We start from the raw sequence: 18,096 nt of genomic DNA on the forward strand, positions 1-18,096 counted from the left end.
GCGGACGTACGGCCGGAGCTCATGCCAGACCATCTCTGGAAGGCTGGAGTGAGGAAGCCACGTTAGGTATGAGATTCGCGTTAGCACCTAGTTCTCGGAAATCATACGCCAGGGCAGTGCAGGAGTTCATAGAATTTAGGAGTCACTATAATTTACCGGAAATCATGCCGGCACCTTATGACCACCTTGTCCAGTTCTGTGTTTATCACAGGAGGAGGGGCGTGGCAGCCCAATCGATTCGGTCAAAGTTGTCGGCGCTCGCATACTGGTTTAAGGCCCAGGGATGTTGCGACACCACCGATGACTTTCGCCTTCAAAAAATTTTAACGGGGTGGGCTAGGCAGCGCGGTCATCTTAGGGATGATCGCCAGCCCTTTACACCTGCAATCCTTAGGGGACTAAAACAGCTATGGCCCAGCCTGTGCACGACACGTTACGAACAACTATTATTTCATGCGGCGGCGTTGACTGCATTCTTTGCGGCTCTTCGGGTGAGTGAATTGGTGGCATTATCCAAAAATGATACCTCACACCGCGCGCTTTTGGTTTCGGATGTTAAGGTTTTTCAGGAGACTATGGAAATTAGAATTAGAACTTCCAAAACGGACCAAGGGTCGAGAGGCCAGGTGCTTAAGCTGCAAAAATGCGGGGATGACGAACTGTGCCCTGTTTTGGCCATGACTCAATTTACAGCAATCAGGGGCTTTGGAGGAAGCTATTTGTTTTGTCATCAGGATGGCAAGCCGCTGACAAAATTCCAATTTTGGGCCATCACAGCAAAAGCACTCAATCTCTTGGGGTTGGGTCACCTTAAATTTGGGACCCACTCATTTAGAATTGGAGCAGCCTCGTCGGCAGCGGCCATGGGTTACAGGGATGAAGAAATAAAAGCCCTGGGTCGATGGAAGTCGTGTGCGTTTCGAGGCTACATACGATCAGCTTCCTCATAAGTTATTGTTATCGTTGCAGGTCGCGCTGGGCTGGCTCATAGATGGAGGGTCCTGGTCTGCGGCCACAGTTATATTTTCTGGGCAGGAAGAGAGGCCCTCAGGACTGCCTATGGCCAGCATTTGGGCCTCGCGGCTAATGCAACGATGGAATGGAAGGGCGTAAGAGGCCTCCGTTGGGACGGTTTACGCCCTTTGCTGTTTGATGCCAGGAGTGGGCCCCCTCCTGATGTTCTGTTGATCCACCTCGGTGGTAATGATTTGGGCCTGTTAACAGGCAAAGCCCTCTTTCTACAAGCGAGAGCTGACATCCGAAAGATCTGGTGGACATGGCCCCAGGTTCACGTGGTCTGGTCAGCTATTATACCACGTCGCAAGTGGCTAGGTGGGGGCGACGTGCGCAGGCTAGAGAAAGCCAGAAAGCGGGTGAACCGGGCCATGCGGGTCTTCATGGTCCATCAGAGGGGCCATTATATTGAACACCCAAGCATCACACGGGATGACGAGAGTTTATATCGGAGTGATGGGGTGCATCTTTCAGAATTGGGCAACCAACGGTTTTTGTTAGAGTTGCGAGAGGGTATTAAAAGGGTGTTAGAGGAATTGGTGGGGGATGGGGTCGAAATAGACATTTGACCCCAATCCGTGGCATAAATAGCGAGGGAAATTCCTGTTAGTCGGTGTGCACCTAGGGCACCCCTTTAAGGGGTGACAGGCCATTAAGTTGGACACTCACCACGGTTAAAGGGTGAAGTGTAGTTAAATGGCCTCGAAATGGAAGGAGTCTGGTTGCAACAGCTTGGAAAGAGACTCCTCTTTCATTTCCCTTCTTGGTGATCTGGTTTATCACCGGAAAACCCAGGTGCTTCGCCCGGAAATTATTGTTATCGGGTAGTGATACTACCTGGGTTAGGTTTTACCAGTTCCTGGCACCCTTGAGTTAAGTTAGAAAGTTAAATAGGTAACATTTAATAAAAGTTGCCCAATTTGAATCCAAAATATTGGTGTTGCGTCTTTTATTCTCATGTCTTACTTCGGGGGTTGGCAGACAATAGATTTCCTCTCCCCAAGAAATGGGGAGAGAGAAAGAACATTTGTCAGCCTCCCACGAGGCATGGGAGGGGTCTTGTGGAACCCTCCAGAAGACTGGGGGCGTGGCCTGCATGCATGCTGGCCCCAGTCGGGCGCATTCAGCGCCTGGAAGCCGGCCCACCACTCCCGCCCATTAACAGTATAATTTGCGGTTGCCTGCGGAGCCGGGTAGGAATTTTTTCCCCCTTCTTATTTTCTAGGGGGGGGGGGGGGGTTTGCCTACCCTATACTGTTTAGGGGCTAGATAGAGGGGTGAGCAATTACGTTAAATAGGTTAGGCATAAATAGCGAGGGAAATTCCTGTTAGTCGGTGTGCACCTAGGGCACCCCTTTAAGGGGTGACAGGCCATTAAGTTGGACACTCACCACGGTTAAAGGGTGAAGTGTAGTTAAATGGCCTCGAAATGGAAGGAGTCTGGTTGCAACAGCTTGGAAAGAGACTCCTCTTTCATTTCCCTTCTTGGTGATCTGGTTTATTACCGGAAAACCCAGGTGCTTCGCCCGGAAATTATTGTTATCGGGTAGTGATACTACCTGGGTTAGGTTTTACCAGTTCCTGGCACCCTTGAGTTAAGTTAGAAAGTTAAATAGGTAACATTTAATAAAAGTTGCCCAATTTGAATCCAAAATATTGGTGTTGCGTCTTTTATTCTCATGTCTTACTTCGGGGGTTGGCAGACAAAGGAGATTCTATTTTTAAAAGCAGTTGTTTCTTTCAATGCAGAAAGCAAAACAATCAAAATCCCCCCACACAACAATTTAAGCAAGCTGTAACAGTTATATATTATTCTGTTGCCTATGCATGTATCATAGACTTGAATTCTCTATAGAAAAGGCAACAAGAATGCCAGCGTCTTACCTCCTCATTGATATACCAGTACAATGAAGTCTCTTTCAGAACAAACCAGTATTTTTTCCATTTTTGTGAAAAATAACTCTTGGCATCTTTCTTTTTCCAAAGCCAGCCCTCACAGTCTCCACGACCAAGGTCTTTACAGGAAATTCGTCTTTTGCTCTTACTTGGTGCAAGACCTGTAACAATAATTTTTCAAAAAGGAAGACTGTGTTTAGGATATACCATGCTTATAGAAGTTCTCTGAAAGTATTACTCAACAAGGATTATAAAGTTAGGAAGTTATTAGAATTGCCACCTTTTGAATAGATGCATTCATAATTCTTATATCTCTTTAATATGCCAGCATTAAATTTGTAATATTGTAATATTTTACCTTTGTTCTTCTTCTTGGATTTGTGCTGTAGAGAAGACTGCTGAAATGTCTAGAAAAAAACCCACAAAAAACTTCTGGTTAATATGTGCAAAGCTCATCAAAGCAGGTAATTTACTACAAAGGTTAAAAAATAGATACCTAAGCAAGACACGCTTTAATGAATATCAAGGGGATTGTATTCACTGGCTACAGATGTTCACAGTTACTTGGACTGGTAATACAGGGTTAGTCAAAATGCATAGGCCAATAAGCCATTCAATTGAATGGCTTATTGGCCTATGCATTTTGACTAACCCTGTATTATTGTGTTTTGAAACACAAGATAATGTATCCCATTTAAATTTAAGTGGACCACACAGACCATACATGAAGCTCTTTGATCTGTATACCTAATAAAACTTGGAAGTACTGAAAGTGAATAAAAGAACCATTTAAAGATGCATCCCTCTGAGCCAACATAACAATATTCAATTTTTGAAATATGATGGTATTGATCATCTGGATATTATGCCTGCTCTGTATAGGAAAAACCTGTAGATAGAGGGACAAGGACACTGTCATAGAAAACTAGGCACTTGACGATTTTTAATATTGGCCCTTTTTGTGCTGGACAATTGTACTTTGTTTGATTCTGCAATGGGTGCTTCAGCACGATGAGCTATAATCTTGAATGAATAGTATAATTTTGCACTTTCACCTTATCACATGTTTTGAGCATCTCAAGAACATGTGAGTTTTTTTTGTAGTGAAAGGAAGGCTTTGCATCATATTGTGTGTGTCCATATTGCACAATATTGTGTATGTCCATATTAGAAAAGGAATGGGAAAATGTGACTCAAACTTTGTTTAGATATGAAAACTTATGAGAGGTTGTGTTTGGGGATCACTTTTTGTATAATCCCATCTTCCTTTTGCAGATGAAGCCACACATACTTCAAGAAAGGGATATATGAACAAAGAGTCTTGAGGCATTTATGTCATTATAAAGACAACTGAAGAATTCAGAACCTTTCTCTTCCTGCCATTCTGTGGGAAAAGCTTTGCTTTAAGGAAAGTAGGCCAGATGCAAACTGATACCTAAACACTATCTCTTTTGGCATAGTTGATGCAGCCTTCATGACATACTAGCTTTGCAACTTGGTTTTCCCTAATCTCGTAAGTTTGGAACATTATTCTCACTTGATTTCTCTGAACAGATCAATGGCACTACCACATAATGTTATCTGTAGAGACTACAGACAATAAGCCCATTCAGAATAGCCAAATAGGCTGGGACATGTTTGTTTTTATTGCTATTCTGAATGCTGTACTTTCTAATTTTATTTTTATTATATAACCTAACTTGCTCTTCCTCCAGGATGTTCCCCAGAAATGCCCGTACATTATTGCATTTTTTGATTCCATAGATGAATGCAAACTCTCTCCTACCCTGGTGCATTTCAGTATACTTTCAATACTAAATCCACTTTTATATCTACTATTGAGGAGTACCTTGTGATATAGACTGGGAAAATTATTTTTGAAGGCTTTTGAAGCCTACTTCATGACCCACCCTGGCACTTCATTCCACACCTTGACCAGGGAAATGGAAACCTATCTTATTTTTTTAAAAAAATATGGCATATGCATCACTGCACTATTGCTATAAGCAGTGGTGGGCAGATTACTTTTTTTCTTTGCTGAGATGTCATTTCTCACACAAAAATTCACTGTGTGAAATGAGATACTGGAGATGACAAATATGGAGAAAGCAGGAGTCCATGTGGACTATTAGACAGATTAGAGAGATGGGCCAAAACTAACAAAATGAAGTTCAACAGTGACAAATGCAAGATACTCCACTTTGGCAGGAAAAACGAAATGCAAAGATACAGAATGGGGGATGCCTGGCACTATATGATACAATGTGGTAACAATAATGATGTTGCGTAATCTTAAGGAAGAGCTCTTGGTGTCTACTCTTCCAATGGATGGTTTCACTTCATGTACTGAGGAGCACTAATACTTCATCAACAAGTTAATGATGCATTTCTAGACCAATTATGAAACAGCATATAACAATTCCCCCTGTGCCTAAACAAGAGAAACAGACTTCAAAGTCAACATCATTTTTCTTAAGTCTGTGTAATATGCAGATAATTACTTTCTTCATCCTTTTTCTACTCCTCTGCCTGTTAGGCCTTGAATAAATGGTAACTGTGTGAGAGTCAAGGACTGTTTATCCTAACAGTTGGTATGGAAGAGAAAATACAAATGAACACAATTAAATGGCAATTTATGCCTAGTAAAGGTAAAGGTAGTCCCCTGACATTAAGTCCAGTCATGTCTGACTCTGGGGTGTGGTGCTCATCTCCATTTCTAAGCCGAAGAGCCAGCATTGTCCGTAGACACCTCCAAGGTCATGTGGCCGGCATGACTGCATGGAGCGCCGTTACCTTCCCGCCGGAGCGGTACCTATTGATCTACTCACATTTGCATGTTTTCGAACTGCTAGGTTGGCAGAAGCTAGGGCTGACAGCGGAAGCTCACGCCACTCCCCGGAATCGAACCTGCGACCTTTCGATCACCAAGCTCAGCAGCTCAGTGCTTTAACCCACTGCGCCACTGGGGGCTCCTTATGCCTAGTACTCTATTTGCTGATTATTATGAAACTCCAAAAAACAAATACAAAGGAAAAAAGGAATGTTCTGGTCACAACTGTCAAACATTAAAGTCAAACAAGTTTCTTGGAGCATAGTATTTCTCAGGCAAGATCGTATTTTATGATGTTTACATGTAAACCTGTATTTTCTGATAATCTAGTAATCAATAAAATGAATGGTATCTAAATAACCTCTCAACCTCTATAGATGCAGGTGAAATGTCAGGAGAGAATATTTCTAGAAGATGGCCATACAGCCCGAAAAACCTACAACAACCCAGTATCAAAATAGCTATCATTGGTTGAGAGGTGCAAGCTGGATTTATTTAATCAACTTTGATATGAATGGTTACTTGAAAGAACTCTGCTTCTTTAATTCTTTCCACTCAAATCATTAAGGTCTGCATATTAAATTCTGTTTTATGTAACTGAATTTCCAAAAGCATCTGTATAAAATAGAAAATCCCCAGTTGTTCCTCTTCCTCATCTTTGGCTTCCTTCTTCACTACCCTCTACTTTCTCCTCCATATTGCAAAAAGGAAATGCCTATTGCACTGAACTAAAATTTTACTAAAATAAAGTTTTCCAGTGATAGCCCTGGGAATACAATTTTTTGTAGGAAACCATAAAGGAAGATTAAATTGAAAAAATGGAAAATCTTCAGACAGACGTATATTAATTGTGCAACAACATCATCAACACAGAATAAAGTATCTTGTCATTTTACTTACATGGTACAAGGATGTTTCATGCCCAGGTGTGCTCATGCTATCTTGTCTTAAAGACTCCATTTGTAAACTAGGCAACAGAGAATAATGGCTAGGACTGTTGCCCTTATCTCCTTTCTTTTTGGATTTTTTGCCTGTGTCCTTCTTGCTGTTTCTTTGATACATGTAATCTTCCTGAGCAATTTTTTCATTGCTCATATATCGAAGTAATGAATTTTCTAGAAAAATAATGAGATATATTATTTTGCAAACTAGCACGATCAAGTGTTTTCCATGTAAATCGTGCTGAAACCAGTGGCACAGCACTCACTGGACAGTCTTCAAGGCTGCCTTTCACAACAAACACTGTCTGAAATGAAGTAAAAAAAAAGAATACTAAGAACAACCTGAAATCCTATATTTTAATGGTCTAATCCAGTCAATAAGGGTCTATTAATTTGTTACGTGATTTTATCACAAACTACTCTGTATTACTCTTTTATCTGGACCTGATTCCAATAAGCTTCAGAAGAAGGAATGCTTATAAAACTTAGATTTTATTGTATGAACAAGATAAAATATAAATATGAAGGTTTCACTCTTTTCATCTGTAGCAATCCATAATAGACTAAAGATTAAAAAGAGATGATTCTGGCTTTTTAAATGTTGGTTCTTTTAGATAGTCTAAGGCTTTGGTTTCCTCCTTTGTAAAATCATTTAATTATATGTGGATTTTGTTTCACAATGGCCTGAGCATGAGACACAAACAAAACAGAATGAATTGAACGAAATCAAGCTCAACTGAACTGAAGGCCCTTTCAGGTATGGCTAAATACCAAGATGAACTGGGATATTAAAATATTCCTTGATTTTAAAAGTGCAAGTGCTCACTGAATAGGCACATTCATTATGTGACAGAATGTGGGGAGAGAAGGCAAACCAGCTATCGCTTTCTTCTTGAAATATGGCTGCTAATATCCCAAAGTTGAATATTTATCTGTATTGTTTCCATGTTTATACGTTTCTAGGGACACTTGTTGGCGAGGAATAGAACCAAAAATGACTTCATGTGGTAGGAGTTTTGCTTTCCTTGTAACAGCGTGTTATAGTCATTATATAGCAGGTTAATGGTTTGTTTTTGTATTCTCTTATCTCTAGGGACTGGCAGTGAAGATATTCCACTGAATCCATATTTAAATGAGCACAAGGGATCCCTTTAAAGGATTACAAGCATGTGTTTAAAAGGCTGCTACTTTATTAAGAGACTAATACCTCAATAACACCAAACAGGCATGTAGAAGCTTTGGGAATAGGTGGGCCACCCAAGGAATGGACCCAAATCCTGTTTATGCCAAGGATTATGTAATCTGTAGCCAACATACATTGTAGACAATTTCATCATTTCATCTTATAATATTTCTCTTACCCCAACAATACAGTAGTTTCCAAACTGGTTTTTTTTTAAATTTGTATAAAAATAGCCAAGTACCAATTCCTTTTTTTTTTTTTTTGGCTGCTGTACTTTGATATTGGATTGCAGCTGTATTATCCATGGTCATCAAAAACCGTGAAATATTCAGTATGCAATCTTCTACTGCCAGTTTATGATACTATCAACTCTCTCTCACTCTCTCTCTCTTTCTCTCTCTCTGTGTGTATAACAGCAAACTTAAATACTAACAAGACAATCAGCTTTTCACATTTATGGACAATGATATGGAATAATAATCTGTGCATCTAACAATTTACATAAATATATATTTAAAACACAATGAAATTGGTAATTTGCACCTTAGGTAACTTACCTCTCCGACTATCTCTTTTTGTTTTGTTAGGATCTTCATAATCCCCTACCCAGTTATATTCTACTGGCATAGATATAGGTCTTAGTTTTCCTGCAACAACACACTCACATTAGCTTCAAAATACTTATTAAATTAATGTGTCTACCCATTAGGTAAGTGATATTATATTTGACAATAGTTTTACCACAGGTGCCCACATTGTGAATTGTTGTCATTCAAGACTTTTTGTGTGTAAAATATGCTTTGAAAAAGTTTGATCCTCAGTGTATCTTTGTTAACTATCAACAATACTGCAATTTCATTTATCCCCAGTTTCATTTCTCTGATGCCTACAAACTGATTGTATCATCGTGTGAGTAGATCTGGCAAGTGCAATTGAAAATATGCCAATTATATTAAATTATGAATGGAACCTATAGCATAAGCATAATGATTAAAGCCACCGTAGTGCCTTAAAATTCTACTTTTAAAAAACTTTTTTTCAATACCATGATCACAGTTCACACCCACATATTCAGCCCAATGCACATATTATACCAGGTGAAATCTCTCATTACACTCATGTGGTCACCTTTATACAATCATAGCATGTAAACTAAATATACATCACAGGGCTGTTAGAATAAGAGTTAGGAAAATATACATTCTTAATGGCTGGCCAGAATGCGAAGATAACACACCAAACAGCCCTTTTCCTTTATAAAGCAACGCAGCTGAGAACTGCGTATCTGGAGGCAATTGGGGTCAATTGTAGGGGTGACGCAGATATCTGAAGTGGCTTGGGATTGTGTAATAACTATCTTAACCTTCATTTTAACCTTCGTTTTTAATTTTTGTGGTATGAAATTTTATCTTGACATTTTAATGATAATATTTTTAGTCATCTTTTAACCTAATGTGTGTTGGTTCGCTGTTGTGGGGGTCTTGGGATGGTGATTGTTGTCTGTTTGTGCACGTGTTTGTGCACGAGTTAGGAAAATACTGTATAATATTTATCTCCAAGTGGTAAACAAGGTAAAATTAAGAAAGATATAATGGGAAAACATATTTTTCATAAAGAAATGGATGCACTCCAATGGGTTTTTTTTTTTTTTAGAATATTGTGCTTAGATTAATATCTTTTACATCTCTATATGGGTATAGGTCCCTTTCAATTCTTTGGGGTTTACTTTTGAACAGCTATGTCTACTATTGCAATGTTAATGTAAATGGAATGTAATTGTGCAAAAGAAGACTTGAGAGGTAGTGTGACAGTGTTTTGTAATGGTTTAGCTCTGGATTATGGCTCTGGAGACCAAGGTTCAAAGCACTGCTTGACTATGGAAACATGTTGAAGCAAGTTACACTTTCAGCCTCAGGGGAAAGTATTGGAAAAACACTTTTGAGCAAATCTTGCTAACAGAACACCATACTGATGACCATATCAGAAAGGCCAGGCAAAGCCTTCTAGTGAGAAAGAGGGAGCAGTGGGGTGAATCTGTTGCCCCGCATGCAGCTCACTTTCATGACACTTCCCCTCACAAGGGGAAAGCATTGCCCTCATGGGGAGGAGTTGTGTTGGCTCCACTGGAGCCAGCACAACAGGAAGCCTCCCATATTGGGGTGAAAATGTCCAGTAACGCTTTCACCCCAGTTGGGGGTGGGAACTATGCCGGAAGTCACACAACATTGTGTGATGTGCGATGCCAGCTTCCGTTCCCCAGACGGGATGAAAGCATCCTTTTAAATAATTTCTCTAAAAATTGAAATGATTCTTCAGACTGATAATTCAAATAGATAAACGTACACAACAATAAGATTTCCTCAAAGTAAGTAATTATCTTTTCTAGTGTTGCACCTCTACAAATTACAATTTCATTCTTATGACATTCTGTAAGAGGATTAGAAAAATCAAAAGTAAGGGAAGGAGCGATGAAGATTTGCTTTCATGCTCCCCAATTCATTATCGATGGGCAGAACTGAAGTAGGGAGAAACATATTTTCCAATACTGGGTACTGATTCTATTTAGAGCTAGCCCCATTATTACATTATGGGTCTAGCTCTAAAATCCATTTTTAAACAAGTGTAATCTGTGTGTCTATAAGAGAGAGAGAGCCTGGTAGACATTTTATTAAAATTGAATAAAATAAGAGATGTTAATCACTCCAATATTATCTAATTAGTAAATTTGCTCAAAAATAGAACAAACTGCTAAGGGAAATGTGAAAGAAATTCATAACACCACACCTTTTTACTTAAGTTGCCTATAACAGAAAACCAATGACTCTGCTTCTGTCCAAGTGAGACCTTAAAATGATGCTGAAATGTAAATTAATCAGATACATCAGTGCTCAAAGCAGTTTGGTTACAACATCCTTAGGATTAAAGGTATAATAAGAGTACTACAATGCACTCTTTCATGTCTGAAAAAGTTTGGTTTTCTGGAAATTATCTTTTCTTTTCTGTGTTTAGTGCTGCCTATCTTATTTTACTCTCTATTTATGTGATTACAAATTGCATAGGAAATCACTAAATAAGTCAAGATTTGATACATGAAGGGCTGAAATATTTCAATCATTACCCTACTTCAAATTTATCAGGATCAACAGGAAAAAAATGGAAATCTAAATGAAAACATATGCAAGTTAGTGTCACTCTATTATCTATCTAGTTCCATTTAATGTAATTTGCATATCAACTGTTTGCCAACTCAAAGCTTTTAAAGAGATAGTACTGCAGATCTGTACTGAGAACAGGAAGCAGAAAATGTGACAATGGATAGAGCCCTAGTCTGGTTCAGAAGAAGTCTTTGTTTAATCAGGATTGGATTTAATAATGTACACAATGCAGTTTAGCACAAGAGTAATGTTGGAAGAAAAGGGATAGATGAATTCTTAAGGGCACAAATAAAGGTTTCGAATATTGGACAAAAATATAGAATACAAAGCAAATCAAGAACTATATATATATTTAATTAGACTGTACCATAAGTTGGGGTGCTTTCTCTTCGTCCAGAGCTACTTGTTCTTCCTTTCTCATATTCATAACAGTACAAAACAGCATCTTCTTCCACTACATTAAAACGTTTTCGATATTCTTGATCAAGAAATGAATTTGGTGATTCGGAACCCTTATGTACTGGCTTTCCTACTAAAAGTCTTCCAACATCATCACAGGGAAGATTTCCCTTTTCATCCCTTTGGAAAAAAATGGTGTTGACATATTAACATTGTGCATTCTAGAGTTTTGCTGTGCAATTATTGTGCACATAAACCATGTATTTATGTCAAACTTAACATATATTAATTCTCAAGACAAATATAGAGTAATCTAATTAGTGTGTAACTGGATCAGATCATTCAGTTCCAATTTTAACTCTTAATTATTGTTTTTTGTTTGAAAACCGACAGCAAAAACTAGAAAATGGGAACCTTAAGTCTGAAAATGTCTAATTTATTTTTTTGTACATACATTGATCAAGATACTTGAAGATGTCCAACTATCTCACACAGGAGTAAGTGGCAAAATTTGGGCTACCCTCCTGCAACACTGGCCTCTTTTACACTACAAGCCGATCAGGCTCCTGAGCACTGTGGAAACAGTGCCTTTTCCTCTCTCACACCCCCTTTGCAGAGAGTGGGCTTTCTCTTTTAACTTTCTAATAGCAATCTAAATAAGCCATAGGCCTACCAGGTCCTAAGCACTGTGATGGCATGCCAGGAATGGAAAGAAAACTATACGTGCCCGGCTATTTTTCCAGTGACCATTGGTATGTCCTATATGTTCTTTAATTCCCCAAAATAAGACTCTGGAGACGAGACTAAATTTAACCAATTAAGTTTACTGAAACAATCAAGGTGAATCATAACAATGTATTACAAAGGCGCAGTTTGATTACTGAATGATATAGAATTAGAATAGTGAAGTGCAGATATAAGGTATAAACTCTGAGGTAAGTATAGATAACAGGAGACTATGAGGTATAATGATGGTATGTGCTCTGATGTAGAAACAAAACTATATTCTATGAGGTAAGTACTCTCTATGAAGGTACAGCTCTCACTTATGGGGCAAGTACATCTATGTTCTTTGAGGCATGTACTGCTCTGGTCTATGAGGCAAACACCGCTATTATCTAAGACATGTACATCTCACAATTTATTGAAAGCTCCCCTTTGCAATGAGGCATAGATGAAGGGAACACCATTTTGTTCACCTAGGACTGTGTCTTTTATTCAGACAGCCATGCAAACAAACTGGTTTGCTAAGAAAAGTGAGAGAACCCAACTATCTGGAGAGTGGTTGGCTCGCTAGTTCGAGGATTCCCAGCCAATCTGCACTTCATTCCTCCTGGGGATCATAGAAGGCATTTACAAATACAATTCAAATCAAGGAAGGGGGGGGGGGCATTAAAAAGGAGACTCTCTGAAGTCCCCATAAAAGAACCCTTTTATGCTCCCCAAGGATCTTAACCTCAATATGTGGCTGCTTTATTCTCATCACTACATTTGGGACAGCAATTAGAGCATTAGGTTGGATTAATTTCTGTAGAAAGTTGGTCATTTTCTCACTTTGGGCATTCCTTTGGGGGATATTGGGGTGTGTGTGTAAGGATTTAGGGCAAGTTCAGTTTGGGGGCCTATCATCATTGCTTTATCTGAGGTTGCAGTGGAAATCAGTGTCTTCTGCCTGTGTGGGTCTCAATTACTACCAACTTTTCCCAAAGAATCCCATACCTTGTGTGACGGTGGAGCAAAACAGACAACTCTGCATCTGTATGCTTGTTCACTGTGCCCTGCCTCATGTACAGAGGAGGAATTGTTGGAGGCTACAAACAATGTCGTTGCTGTTGACTGTTTTTGGAGGAGGGAGCAAGCTTGTTTTCTGCTTCCCTGGAGACTAGGACGCAGAACAATGGCTTCAAACTACAAGAGAGGAGATTCCATCTGAACATGAGGGAGAACTTCCTGACTGTGAGAGCCGTTCAGCAGTGGAACTCTCTGCCCCGGAATGTGGTGGAGGCTCCTTCTTTGGAAGCTTTTAAACAGGGGCTGGATGGCCATCTGTCAAGGGTGATTTGAGTGCAATGTTCCTGCTTCTTGGCAGGGGGTTGGACTGGATGGCCCATGAGGTCTCTTCCAACTCTTTGATTCTATGATTCTATGAAAAGATATTTAGCTGCCTGCATACCTTCTATTTTTATCAGTTGTATACTAATTTATGCAATGCTTTTGATATGAAATAAATAAATAAATCTTTTCCCAGGAGGTGGGCTGGAGTTGATATTACCAGATGGCAGGTAGGTCATTTGAGACATAGATCCATCTCCTATGCCAGGCTAAGCTTGAACAGATAAACTCTAGCTATATCAATTCCAACCTGTCCCGTGTATACTACTGGGGGTACTTTCACACAAGTTCTCTTTATTGCTAACCTGCCAGCATAAATATACTAGTATTTTAAAAGAAAAAAATGGTTACAATAATTTGTATAAGATGTATACGAATTTTAAACTGAATGGGAGGACTCTTCAGACATCAAAGCAAACATTTGGTTCATATTTAGTAAGAGAATATTATCTATGAAGAAGGCTATATGATGTCAAATAGGTATGGGATTTCTTTTTCTCCCCTATGCTGGCAATATGATTCATACACAGATGAATGTGTCTTATGTACAGCTGGCTTTCATGTGGCCTGTGAACCATGAATGCACAATGAATTATTGAAAAACCCCTTTTTCTATTGTCACATTCACAACCTGGTATTTATTTGATCAATTCATCAATCCATGTCCTATATTTTCCCTACGTATGGAACTCAAGGAAGATTATAACCTTTTTAAATTTTTCCTAAAGAAGGAACAGTGAATTTTGCTATAGGATATACTGCAAAATAGCATAAAGCTCAGTTATGATGTTCACCTGGGTATGTAAGGCTCTGCTGGAGGAGGAGGTATGTAGAGATCCTGAAGGGCAGAACTGTCTCTCTTGGTAGGTGTGCTGATAGTGCTAGATGGCGTTGCCACACTGCTTGTAGGACTTCTAGGTACAAGAGGCTGTTTAAAACAAAACAAAAAGCTTTAAATGTATACCTGATCATCAGCTAATGTCTTTTTTATTTCTCTGTCATTACAGAAAAGTAGATCAAAATGTCATGTACCCTGGAAAAGGCAACATTTTGAATTGTATTCAACTTCTTTTTGAGCTAAACTGACATTGGTAATGTCTAATTAGCAATCAGAAATGTTGAATATATCATTTAAAATATGATCTTGATTATATCTCTTTTCTACCTATTTTAAATCCTAGTTCTAATACAGCATCTGAATAAAAGTCCACTCTGCTTTAGCTTTAACTTCAAGCCCAGTTGTTCTGAAACTAATTAGAACTTGCAATGTGATTCAATATTACATGAATATCGCTGTGTAATCATTACATAAAAAGGAGCACCGAGGGAGAAAAATCTTGATCCCTTTATTAGAATTAGCAATTAAAGCAAACAGCTTAGGAGAAGCTGAAGCTGAGAAACTGAAAGTTCACTGTCACCAGGGGAACAGACTGGTGACTTCACAATATACATCTAAATTGCTTCCCCATCTAACTGCTAATTTGCAGTTTCATGTATTTTAATTCCTAGCTTAACAGAAGTCACACAAATTAGACTCTTGAATGTTTTTATCAAGTGTACTTCCTGAGATCGCATTTTAGTAATCACTAAATTTTAAATCTTATTTTCTGCCTCAGCTGGCTAAAGTGCTGTTGTGCTTGCATCAGAGGGAAATGCTAGTTATTCCCAGCTGTTGTAACACAACAACTCTCACTTCCAGGACAAGTAGTTCCTTTGTGCTTCTAGTTGGAATGCCAAGAGTAAGAAGCAGCTATCTATTTTATTCTTGCCATAGAAAACATCATTTGAGATTTTCCTAGCCAACATTACAGAAGCAACTGAATTTAAACTCAACTGAAGATCTCCACCTACAGTAGCCATAATAAACATATTGCAGTTGCTAAGCATTAAGCATCACAGCAGGGGGCAAATGATTCTCATCAAGCTTTCAGTAGACAAACCAGGCATTTAGGTCTCAGAGAAAGACAATAACCTGGTGTTCTCCAAATGTGTTAGATGACAACTATTTTCATTTCCAGACAGGGGATTTGTAATACAACACACCTGAAGGGTATGAGGTTGGGGAAGATTAGTTTGTGAGAGCTAAGAAAATGAAGAAATTGTGACAAGTTATTGGGGGGAGTTTGGTAAAAAAATAATCAGGTTGCAGTCTTTAAATGTTAATCATGACATCATTATAATGCACATCAAAAAACTGGTTGTTTAGATTTAGAAAAATATTCAGACTACATTATCTGGTATGACATACTTTAGAATACAGTGTAATGTAATGGAGACAACATACAAAAGAAATGGAATAGATATACATCAACATGAATGTTAGAAAAGGACATAGATTTAAAATCTGAAGGAAAAAATAGAACTCCCTTTTAGTTCTGGAAATCTGACCTAAGGAGAGAGAATATTTGGCATATTTTCTAAAATAGAATGCATTATTCTGTGTCCAAAACTATACATAAATGCAACAGCTTTTGGACACATTATTCTGTGTCCAAAACTATACATAAGACAGAGAGACAAGTTTTAATCAGAAGAATCAAATCTCCCTTTCAGTCCTAATAATCTTGGCTGAAAGACACATAATTAGCAGATAAATAATCACCACAAAATGGTCCTTCTCATAAAGAATTCATTTTCAATATATGCAGAAATGCAGGATTAGCTGTCCTGTAGTAGTCTATGTTGAAAGCATCACTTCAATCGTGCTAAAACGTGAGTGGGCAGAAAAATGACAAATTATTTCATTTCTTACTACAAGCAACATATTTCATAAAAATCCTGGTTTTGGCCTCATTAGTAAGGCTTCTCTTTCATTATTCAAGTACAAATTGAAATCTGACATTCTCCATCCAGTATGATAACCTAATGATGGCTTCCATAGTCCATAAGGTAACTTGTGACGTGTTAGAAATCTTTGGTATTCTAAAAACATAAAACTGAGCAGTCACTTGAGCAACGTTTTAAGGAAGACTTCAGGATGTGGAAAATTAGGGGATTCTTCTTAACAGCTGTATAAGCTAAGACAGAAAAAGCATGGGAATTCAATTCAATTGCTGACATGATAGGAAAGCAGTACAAGCTGAGTATCCCATATCGAAAATGCTTGGAATCAGATGTGTTTTAGATTTCAGATTCCCCCCCCCCCCCCCTAATTTGGTATATCTATAAAATAGCAGGAATCCAAGTGTAGTGATCGGCATGAATATATGAATTCCAGTGTTATGAGCTAGACCAAAATATTTTGCTAATTTAGGGCCCTGAAGTCTGGTTATTAATAGTATGAAATGTCACTGTTAAAAGTAAATGCATACGTGAGTATGTATGGTTAACAGAGACAGTTCTAATAAAAGTAAGTTATGTTCCAGTTCTGTCTGTGCGTAAGTCCCAAGTTAACTGTAATTGTGAGATAACAGAAGTAGTCCAGAGTTTTTTGAGAAAGTGAGAATCCAAGGAGGTATAATCCACAAGTGGAATAAATGCTTAATTCATCTTGATGAAGAAGAGCTAGATCTTGAGTTAGTAGCAACTGATTTTTGTTCTCTTGTACATGCAGTAAAACATCAAGGAGAATAAGGGAGTTCAGTTATCTTAAATTATGTAAGCTCTATTATCTCAATTGATCAGATTGTAAACATGATATAAATAACAAAAGTCCACTAAAATAATTGGTTGAAGAGTACATAAGGAAACTTTTGCCACTATATAGAAGCCACCACAAGTAGACAAAAATCAAGTTGTGTCATAGCTTTATGAAACTACTGTTTATACAGTTACATAGGTTGAGTATCATACTCTACAGGGTTGGTTAACAGACCGAATCACTTCTCTTTGGATATATAGGCAGTCCCCAAGTTACAAACATGCTACTTACAAATGATTCATAGTTAAGAATGTGGGTGAGACAACAGGAAGTGAGAGAAACCTACCCCTTGGAAGGGAAAACGTTATCATAGGGAAATGGTGTCTCCACTGAAGCTTTATCAACAATCTTGGATTTCACAACATGCCAAATTTTCAAAATTCAATTATCACAAGGATAGAAAGTAGGGTAAAATCTTCTAAACAGGGGCACAAACAGCAAAAAACAAAACAAAAAAACAAACCCCAGGTCAGGGGTGTTAACCCTTCCCTATTCTATTCAAAGCTTACACACACGGCTGGAGTTACACTTAAAAATGTACCTGTTCCAACTTACAAATTCAATTTAAGTACAAACCTACAGAATCCAACTTGTTCATAACTTGGGGACTGCCTGGATACAGTTAAACATAATCACACTATTTTATATATTTATATCTTCATGTGATAAGAGAAATAGTTTTATCCCCAGTGTAAAAGATCTCTATGGGCACATCCACATTGACCACTTAGGTTGGTGCAGGAATGGATCTGCCCCACAGTGGCTATATGCCGCACAGGGCTAATTTGAGTTAACCTACAAGGATCTCTTGTACTGTACAGGCATGAGATCTTTCCAACTCTCACAATATCAATACTTCTGAGATTTCCAGGCTATGTAACTGTGCAGTATTTACCAAGAACATTGGGTGAAAACGGTCAGAGAGT

At 38.5% G+C, this 18,096-nt stretch overlaps 1 protein-coding gene across 6 annotated transcripts in view; it reads right to left on the reverse strand.

Moving 5' to 3' along the window:
• CNKSR2 (connector enhancer of kinase suppressor of Ras 2) overlaps positions 1 to 18,096 on the reverse strand; it is a 211,685-nt gene that overhangs the window by 105,702 nt on the left and 87,887 nt on the right. For all 6 annotated transcript variants that reach the window (XM_067466778.1, XM_067466777.1, XM_060770096.2 and 3 more), the window contains 6 exons: positions 14,325 to 14,458; positions 11,387 to 11,598; positions 8,422 to 8,511; positions 6,641 to 6,855; positions 3,269 to 3,317; positions 2,899 to 3,071 (listed from right to left, as the gene is read on the reverse strand). In XM_067466778.1, coding sequence (XP_067322879.1) covers positions 2,899 to 3,071; positions 3,269 to 3,317; positions 6,641 to 6,855; positions 8,422 to 8,511; positions 11,387 to 11,598; positions 14,325 to 14,458 — 873 coding nt within the window. The remainder of the gene's footprint in view (positions 1 to 2,898; positions 3,072 to 3,268; positions 3,318 to 6,640; positions 6,856 to 8,421; positions 8,512 to 11,386; positions 11,599 to 14,324; positions 14,459 to 18,096) is intronic.

The sequence above is a fragment of the Anolis sagrei genome, chromosome 3, assembly GCF_037176765.1.
Source record: "Anolis sagrei isolate rAnoSag1 chromosome 3, rAnoSag1.mat, whole genome shotgun sequence".
NCBI lineage: Eukaryota > Metazoa > Chordata > Lepidosauria > Squamata > Dactyloidae > Anolis > Anolis sagrei.